At 41.7% G+C, this 9,115-nt stretch overlaps 1 protein-coding gene across 1 annotated transcript; it reads right to left on the reverse strand.

Annotated features, from left to right (window-relative positions):
- Window positions 1-480: 480 nt before the first annotated feature.
- On the reverse strand, window positions 481-1,804 carry LOC105813654 (olfactory receptor 4D1). Its single transcript, XM_012648417.1, has 2 exons — window positions 844-1,804; window positions 481-542 (listed from the first exon to the last, which is right to left on the reverse strand). The coding sequence occupies exon 1, from the start codon at window positions 1,788-1,790 to the stop codon at window positions 855-857; it is 936 nt and encodes a 311-aa protein (XP_012503871.1). The 5' UTR covers window positions 1,791-1,804; the 3' UTR covers window positions 481-542; window positions 844-854.
- Window positions 1,805-9,115: the final 7,311 nt, after the last annotated feature.

The raw sequence follows: 9,115 nt of genomic DNA on the forward strand, positions 1-9,115 counted from the left end.
TTATGGAAAATATATAGACAATGTTAAAAGTGAGATCACTTCCTAAATACCGCAATGGGGAATGAGGTGAAGAGGCAGGAAGCAGAAAAGAATGTGACTGTCCCAGAGTTAAGATGAAACAGTTGACCACTCATCACAGATACTCATCCATAGGTGAGGAACTCTCCAGGTTTTTTCTTGCGGTTGCAGGAGACTCTGAGTTTCAAATCCCATCCACATCTCCTGCTTCTAAACTTGGAGTTAGAGGAGTCAGGTTCCAGGCCAAGTTCTACCACTCGCTTGCTGTTCACCTTTGAGCAAGTCACTTCTCTTTGAGTTTTCTCATTTATAAAACTGTTTAATAAAATAATAATGTATCCGCTGTCAGTTTTGTGAGAAGAAATGAGATAAAAGTGTGAAAGTGCCTAACAGTACCTGACAGAGGAGCATGTCCCCAAGAAATATTACGGTAATCTGACTTGGCACACTTTATAAAGACTTTCCCCCATTTTTCACATGGAAAAACAAAATTTCAGAGAGAAGATTTGTCATTTAAAGTTAACCTATTTAGGCCGAGGCGGGAGGATTGCTTGAGCTCAGGAGTTCGAGACCAGCCTGAGCAAGAGCGAGACCCCATCTCTACTAAAAATAGAAAGAAATTGGCCAAACAACTAAAAATAGAAAAAATTAGCCAGGCATGGTGGCATGTGCCTGTAGTCCCAGCTACCTGGGAGGCTGAGGCAGGAGGATTGCTTGAGCTCAGGAGTCTGAGGTTGCTGTGAGCTAGGCTACCGCCACGGCACTCTAGTCTAGGAAAGAGAGTGAGACTCTGTCTCAAAAAAAAAATAAATAAATAAAGTTAACCTATTTAAAGTTCACTTCTTGCTGCAAATCACTAGGTGCTTTCCTAATCTCTTCATGGCTTTCTGCATCTCCTGGTTCCTCAGAGTGTAGATCATGGGGTTGAGCATGGGGGTTATGACGGTATAGCTGATGGACACAGCCTTGTCCATGGGGAATGGGATGAAGGGCCGGGTATAGATGTAGATACAGGGAATGAAAATCATAGACACCACGATGATGTGGGTGGTGCAGGTGGAAGCTGCCTTCCTCCTGGCCTGCCCTGAGTGGGACCTCAGCATCGCCAGAATGACAGTGTAGGAGATCAGAAGGAGGAGGAACCAGATGAGAACCAGCATCCCACTGTTGGAGATCATGAGCAACTCCAGGAGGGAGGTGTCAGTGCAGGCAAGTCTCAATACTTGGGGGACATCACAGTAGAAATTATCCAGGATGTTGGGGCCACAGAAAGGCAGCGGGAGCATCAGAGCCAGCTGGACAATGGAGTGGATGAAGCCCCCCACCCAGGCGGCCACCACCAGTCCCACACAGAGCTGAGTGTTCATAATGGTGACATAGTGGAGGGGCCGGGAGATGGCTACGTAGCGGTCATAGGCCATCACTGAGAGGAAGAAGACAGTCCCACCTCCCAAGAGGTGGAAGAAGAAGATCTGGGCCATGCAGCCCCTGTAGGAGATGGTCTTGGTCTCATGAAAGAAGTCCACCAGCATCTTTGGGGAGGTGACTGTGGAATAGCAGAGGTCTATGACAGCCAGGTTTCGGAGCAGAAAATACATAGGCATGTGGAGACGGGAGTCAAAAGTCACTGTGACCATGATAAGGAGGTTTCCCACGACCGTGGTGACATAGACAAATAGGAACACCAGGAACAGGAATTTCTGGAGCTCCTGGGTCTGTGAGAACCCTAAGAGGATAAACTCTGACACCTGGGTGATGTTCTGTGGTTCCATAGGATCTTCCCCACATGCCTAGAGAGAAACCACGTAAAACAAAACATCATGAAAATTCAAAGTAATTTTCCTTTGGAGGGTCAGGATAGAGTTGGTCGAAGTTATTGTTGAGCACCAGTCCAAGACATAGCTTAGGAGAGCCTTCCATGGGGATAAATACGTTCTCAAGGCTCCCACAGACTAATCTTCCTATCCACTCCCTACGCTGCATTACAGGAGTTGATGGGTCTTTTTCCTTTTGGACAATGCTGTCCTCATCCACAGGTTTCATGTCTGATTCTTTTTCGTACCTGCTGTGCCCATCATAGTGCCTTGTGAACCACAGCCTCCACCAATCTAGTTGAATCAATCTAGTCAAATGAGTAAACATGACAGCGAGTACCTGTGACCACAAACATCATCAACCTGTGTGCATAAATCTTGACAGGATATAAAGTAGAGACTAATGATTTTAGATAGACAAATAGATGCTTTTTATGGAGGAGGTTGGAGGGGCTGTTCATTGCTGAAGAAGAGAGGTGTGCGTTAGAAGAAATTATCATGTACAAATTCAGAGGCAAATGTGAAGAAAAATAAGCAGATGAGCTTGTTGTAAGTGAAGCTGGGATGATTAGTGTTTCTCAAACGTTTCCACCTGAGTGCTTCTATGATGGCATTTGTTGCCATGGGCCATCTGCAGGGTAATTCAAAGCAGCCCAGGACAAATGTGATATTTTATATTTTTAAATTTATGCAAACTTTTTATTATACACATATCCCTAGACAATCTGGGGGAGGCTTTTTAAAATTTAAGTATGTAGTTTGTAAAACTTTGACAAGACCAAGGTGTTACAGAAAATAGAGGATGGGGAGAGACATGGTACTTAGTTCAGTAAATGAGAGTTCTAGAAGGCATCACTTGAAAAATAAACTGAATTATTAGTGTTAAAACCCATTCCCTTTGGGTTACGCTTTTCCAGAACTGTTTTCTCTAATTGTTCAGAAAAATTTGTCCCAAGGCCTTACCTTGTAAAGACAATAGAACTTAAAAAGATCTCTCCTCCCTGATTTCCACCTGATACTTGGGAAGGGTGGCAATAATTGCACTGATGCTCTTATAAGGGAATTGAATAAATATTTGTAAAAAGATCTGTCAACCTCTATAGACAAATGTAAACAGGATTATCTCTAAAATTATCTATGAGTGATTACAATGCTAAAAATATTGCCCTATTTGTCTTCACATAAAACTCACATTTATCCTCAGATATTTGTACAAAAATGATACTCCAGGGAGTTGCACTCTGTTTATTCTGTGGGTGGTTTCACCAGCTCCCAGCATAGGACCATTTGAAAAATATCCCCATGGGCAGCTGAGAACCCCTGCAAGATCTTCAGTGGAAATGGTGTAATGAAACAGGGTCGGCACGGGCTTATCCCAGCGCACCTGGGCAGGAAGCACTGAGGCAGGCAAAGGTGGAGCAGACACTTCCCGGGGCGTCGTTGGAGCAACCTGACAGAGGGTAATACATTTTTGTGTTGGACTTTGTGTTCTTTCTCTACTGTGTGATGTTGAGGTTAGCCTGGGTGGGCAGCAGCTTAAATGGCCTGGTTTGGCCTCTCTGAGAAAGCCACTGACCCCTGGCCCTTCTTTCCCACCCCACCCCTCCCCCTGATTGCTGAAATACCAACAGCATGCTTCATTATTTTGTCTTAAGATCCTTATCCCTGTTAAGATTACAACACCCATACACTTCTGTATGCCTTTATCAGTCAGAGATGAACACTGAAGTTTTTATAGATGAAAAGAAAAGATGTCTTGCTCTTGCATTAAAATACTCTATTAAAGAGGGGAGGAGTATAGGAAGCAAGACTGGGAAACTTGGTAATTGCTGAAAAACAGTGAAAGGTACATTACAGCTCATTACACTGTCCTCTCTAATTTGTGGATGTATAAAAATTTCCATCATAAAATAGAAGATGGAACATTTAAGAGATACTCTGGTTTTGATCCTGATGTCTTTGTGTTATTTGGGTGTTTTTGCTTTGAACGAACTATGCATAAATCATGATGGAAGAAGGGGATTTAAAAATAAAATAACATGTGAGGGAATATTATCATCTAGAAACACAGGCAGTTATTTTGTAATTCTTACTACTTGCATACAAAACTTATTTTAAATATACCAGATATAAAATCTCACAAAGAAAATTATTCACAAGTGAAAAAGCTTATCATCATTAACATCACCCCACTCCCGGCTGCTGTCAGCCATTTACCTGTTAGTGTAAATGAATCTCCATCCTTTCCTGACGTTCAGCTTCAGTTATAAGAGATTTGCTAGGCACCAAGCCCTGATAGAAGAGGATGCCACCAAACTTAAGAAAAGTCGAATGACTTAAAACTTCTTACGGCTTCTTATTGCCTATGGAAAAAGAATTCAAACTTATCTAGAATTCACTAATCATCCAAGAAGTTAAAATGAAAATATGATAATCATTTATTTTTTTAAATTATCATACCAACAAAGATTTTTTTCTAAGAAACTTGTAATACTCAAGTTGAGGGTTTAGGGAAATAGATGAATCATTGGTGATTTCTAGAAGACGATTTGAAAATATGCCAAATCCGTAAATCATTTATACTGTCTGACCCAGTAATTTCCCTCTTAGGTATTTGTTTTAAGGAAACAATGAAAGTAAATTTTAAAAAAATGTATGCTTAAGGATGTTCCTCATGGTATTATCATAATATTTATAAACTAGAAACAATGTAAAGGCACAACTATAAGATATTGGCTAAATAAAATATAGTTCCTCTATGTGATGAAATATTAGTTAGTAATAAATATATATCTTTAAAGGTTATTAATTATATGGAATTTTATCTTACCATCTTGTTTTAAACAGAATCACAAAACATTTTGTTAAAATATATTATAAAGGCAAAGGAAAAGTGGAAATGAAAGATCAAAATTTTAACAAAGTCAAAAGTGGTTATCTCTGGTTGATGGGATTAATTGGATATATATTTTTTCCTCTTTACCAATTTCTGTGTTTCTCATATGTTATAAATGGTCATAAAATGTTAATTAAAAAAGAAAAAGAAGTTTTTTTTTTTTTTTTTTGAGACAGAGTCTCCCTCTGTTGCCCCTGGTAGAGGGTAGTGGCATCATCATAGCTTACTGTAACCTCAAACTCCTGGGCTCAAGTGATCCTCCTGCCTCAGCCTCCCGAGTAGCTGGGACTACAGGCATGCACCAAGACTCCCAGCTAATTTTGGCAATTTTTCTATTTTAAGTAGAGACTGTATCTTGCTCTTGCTCAGGCTGGTCTCAAACTCCTGAGCTCAGGCAATCCTCCCACCTCAGTCTCCCAGAGTGCTAGGATTACAAGCATGAACCACCCACCGCGCTTGGCCAAAAAAAGCAAAAGAAGCATTGTAATGAAACCAAAAAAGAAGAAAGATAAGAGCTTTTGCTCAGCACCAACACTGTCAAGAGCTAAAGACAACCCCAGGTGTGTAAGAGGAAGAGTTTGGGGAAGGAGAAACCTCAAAACTTTGAGGGAGGGAGAGAGAGCGAGGGAGAGAAGAGGAAAGATGCAGGTGGCGGGCAGAGGGACTGCTCCCCTGTGAACGAGAGGAGAGGAGACAGGGATTCCCGGGACCATTACAGAACCATCCGATTCCTCCCTTCCTGATGACTGGTTCTTCACAGCTCCCAATGTCACTTTAGTGACCAAATCCAATCAGTAACTGTGAGGTCCTTTCCCCTTTACATCCCCGCTCCGTCTGGCACTGTGAACCGCCTGCCACTATCATTCTGCAGCCATTCTTATTCTCTCTTTACTCCAAACCCATATCCCACTGTGGGTGTCTTATTTCTGTCTATTATCCCTCACCCAGCTAGACCTGTCCCTTGCATTCCACATATACCGTCACCAGGACATATGAGTTCTGCCTTTGAAATACTGTCAAGTTATTTCTCCTACCTGGCTTATTGCAAAGGGCTTCCAAGTGGGTTCCTGCCTCCAGGTTTTACTCCACCTTCATCCACACCGTACGACAGGGTACACACGTCAGCTTCCTAAAAGGTATCTTCCCCCTCCAGCTTAAAATGTTTTCAAAAGTTTTCTATGGTTCTTCATTGTCTACAGGAAGGAATTCACATTTAGATGGGGTTCAGGGGCTTCCACACAAACAGGCTCCTACCTCTTTCCAGACCTATCTGCCACTAAATAGTAGTAGTAGTAACATTTATTGTAGTGGTAGTAATAGTAGTAGTAAGCATTTATTGTTGTAATAGTAGCAGTAGTAATTGTCATCATAATAAGCATTCATTGAGTGTTGACCGTGTGTAGGCACTATGCTAAACATCTTATAAGCATTATCCTGGTTAATTCTCACGTATTATTCCCAAGCTTATAAAGTACATTAAGTACTATGAATTATCCTCACTTTACAGATAAGTAAACTGAGGCTTAAAGAGATTAAATAATTTGTCCCAGATCACAGGGAGAATGGGAAGCAGAGCTGGGATTCTGAAGCGGGTCTGATTGGCCCCAGGATCTGCACTGCTAACTACTATTCTCTTCTTACTTGTCCCCCTCTAAGAAGCTGTGGCTTCAGCCTAACCTGCCTCTTCCTTGATTCCTCAGGTCTCAGTGCCTTTCCTCCAGGCAGTGTCCCACCTGGATTGCCTTCCTGTCCTGTTCACCTATCTGAATTCTACTCTGCCTTCAGGGTTCAAGAGTAATTAGCTCTTCCATGATGTTGCCATTTATTGGTATTTTTCCATGAGAAAGGCTCCGTCTCCTCACGTGTTACAATTTCAATGTAAGTCCAATACATTGAGTACTATGCAATGCCTAGTGCGCACAGAGCTTTCTCATAGATGGTTCCCAAAAGGAACCATCCCAAAAGGATGCTTGATGGCTTGGTGGTAGATGTGGTGTTTGGATGGAGGAGACCACTGTGAGAGTTAGGGAGACAGAGAGCAACCACCGAATGAAGGAGTGCAGTTTAAAGGACCTTGAAGGGAATCCAAGAATCCTAATTCCCAGCATCACTAGATTTCAGGACCTAGGAGCATCATCTTAGCATGGCCCATATTCTTTCTGCAAACATAAACATCTTTGTAAATGCTTCTTCCACCTACATGCACAGAGAATGGACTCTTTTCTAGAAAGGAAAGAAAATAAAGAGGCACAGGGAAGGACATGGATTTGTATGCGGACAGGGGAGGATTCTAGACCCCTGTCTGTTGTTAATCTTGTCTCCCATCTGTCTTTGCTCTTAGGCAATCAGCCCACATGGACTAAGAGAGAGCAGGGGAGGAGGAATAAGTGTACTCCCAAAATAGGGGTGAATCTAGTCTGTGGTCATCCTGGGATCATTAACAGCTTTTCTTAAACACAAGATTTAAGAAAAGAGAAGATAAGATGGAGGGAGAGCAATAGAGAAGGATGAAAACCCGGAGTGAGTGAGAGAGGCAGCAGGCAGGAGAAGGGGGAAGGAGGAGGAAGAGAAGAGGATTAAAAAGGAACCTTAGAGGGTGCGAAGTGGGAGAGTAAGACCTAGTGATGTTTTCTCCTAGGTGTGGGAAGAAGCTGTAGTATGTACGTGGGAGGTGGGGGAAAGAACAGTGTGTGCCTGTGTATTCTACTCTATCTCCTGTTCTAATTCCACCAAACACATAAGCTGGTACAGGCAAAAGTCTTAGTTCCAGATAAGATCAATTGTTCCCCAAATCCCATTCTCCTGGCATTCTTGCCTGATGACTTTACTTTCCCTCCAGCCCACATTTTTCTCACAACAGGCTTTGGCAGGAGCCTTCTTGGTGCTGACTCATCCATGGCAAGGACCCTGGGGCCATCACCTACCTCCAGCCCAGAGTGGCCAAAGGGACTTAAAGCCTCCCATGTTCCAGGCCACCCTTCTCCTGAAGCTCCATCCCTTTTGTGGCCACTCTCAGACCAGGAACACATCTAGGGTTGGCCTTAAGGGAAGGGACATTCCTGTGGGACAAAACCAAGGCTTAATTCATAAAATGAAGCTGAGCTCAGGCTACTGAAGGCACAGGAGCAATGGGAGTTATTAAAAGTATGTGAGTGGTTGCATCAGATGCACATAATCACTGGGAGGCTGTCTTGGGGCCAACACTTCAGGGGTACTGATCCTAGGACCAAGACAAAGAAGGATAAGAGCCCTAAAGGGGAATGAATTCCCAGGGAAGATTACGAGAACCAAATCCCTTGAGGTTAGCACCGTGGGCAGTGCAAGGCCTCCACCCTCTCCTGTCACCACTGTAGTTGGAAAAGTGAGTTATGGACGCAGTCCAGGTCACTCACTCCGTAGGGTAAACTCTGAAGCCTTTTTCACATGTACAGCCATTAAGGTATGCCTCTCATCCCAGCCCCTGATCTGCTCTCCTCTCAGCCAGAGTGACCTTCTCAATATAAATTGGCTAAGTCCATCCTCAAGATATAATTCACGTACCATAAAATGTACCATTTTAAAGTAATTTTAACCATTCAGTGGTTTTTAGTATATTCCCAAGCTTGTGTAACACTACTATCTAACTCCAGAACATTTTCATCACTCCAAAAAAAAAAAAATCTCATATCGTTTAGCAGTCACTACTCATTCTGTTCTCTCCTCAGTCCCTGGAAACCACTAATCTACCTTCTGTTCTGGACATTTCCTATAAATGGAATCATATAATATAATGTATTTCCCTCTAAGTACTGCTTTCACCACATCCTATAAATGTTGGAGTATTGTGTTTTTGTTTGCATTCATTTCAAAGTACTTTCTAGTTTCTCTAGTGATTTTTTCCTTTGACCCATTTCTTGAAGAGTGTTTTGTTTAATTTCCACATATTTGCAAAATTTTCAGTTTTCCTTTTGTTATAGATTTCTTCATTTCATCGTGGTCAAAGAAGATACCTTGTATGATTTCAGTCTTTTAATATTTATTATGAATTGTTTTATGGCCTAATATATGGTCTGTCCTGAAGATTGTTTCATGTGTACTTGAGAAGAATGTGCATTCTGCTGTTCTTAGGTGTTCCGTATACATCTTTTAAGTCTCGTTTATAGTATTGTACAAGTCTCCTGTTTCCTTATTGATCCTATTCCAGCTTTCTTGGTTACTATTTGCATGGAATATCTTTTTCCATCTTTTTTTCTTTAAACCTATTTTTGTCTTTAGATCTAAAGTCAATCTTTTGTAAGCAGCATACAGTTGGATTATGTTGTTTTAATCCAATCTTTCAATCTCTGTCTTTTAATTGATGAATTTAATCCACTTATATTTAAAGTGATTACTGATAATAAGGGACTTA

Source organism: Propithecus coquereli, unplaced genomic scaffold, assembly GCF_000956105.1.
Source record: "Propithecus coquereli isolate 6110/MARCELLA unplaced genomic scaffold, Pcoq_1.0 Scaffold285, whole genome shotgun sequence".
Classification (NCBI taxonomy): domain Eukaryota; kingdom Metazoa; phylum Chordata; class Mammalia; order Primates; family Indriidae; genus Propithecus; species Propithecus coquereli.

Excerpts from the sequence above, each read along its gene's own strand:
- LOC105813654 (XM_012648417.1), bottom strand. The coding sequence starts at position 1,790 with ATGGAACCACAGAACATCACCCAGGTGTCAGAGTTTATCCTCTTAGGG.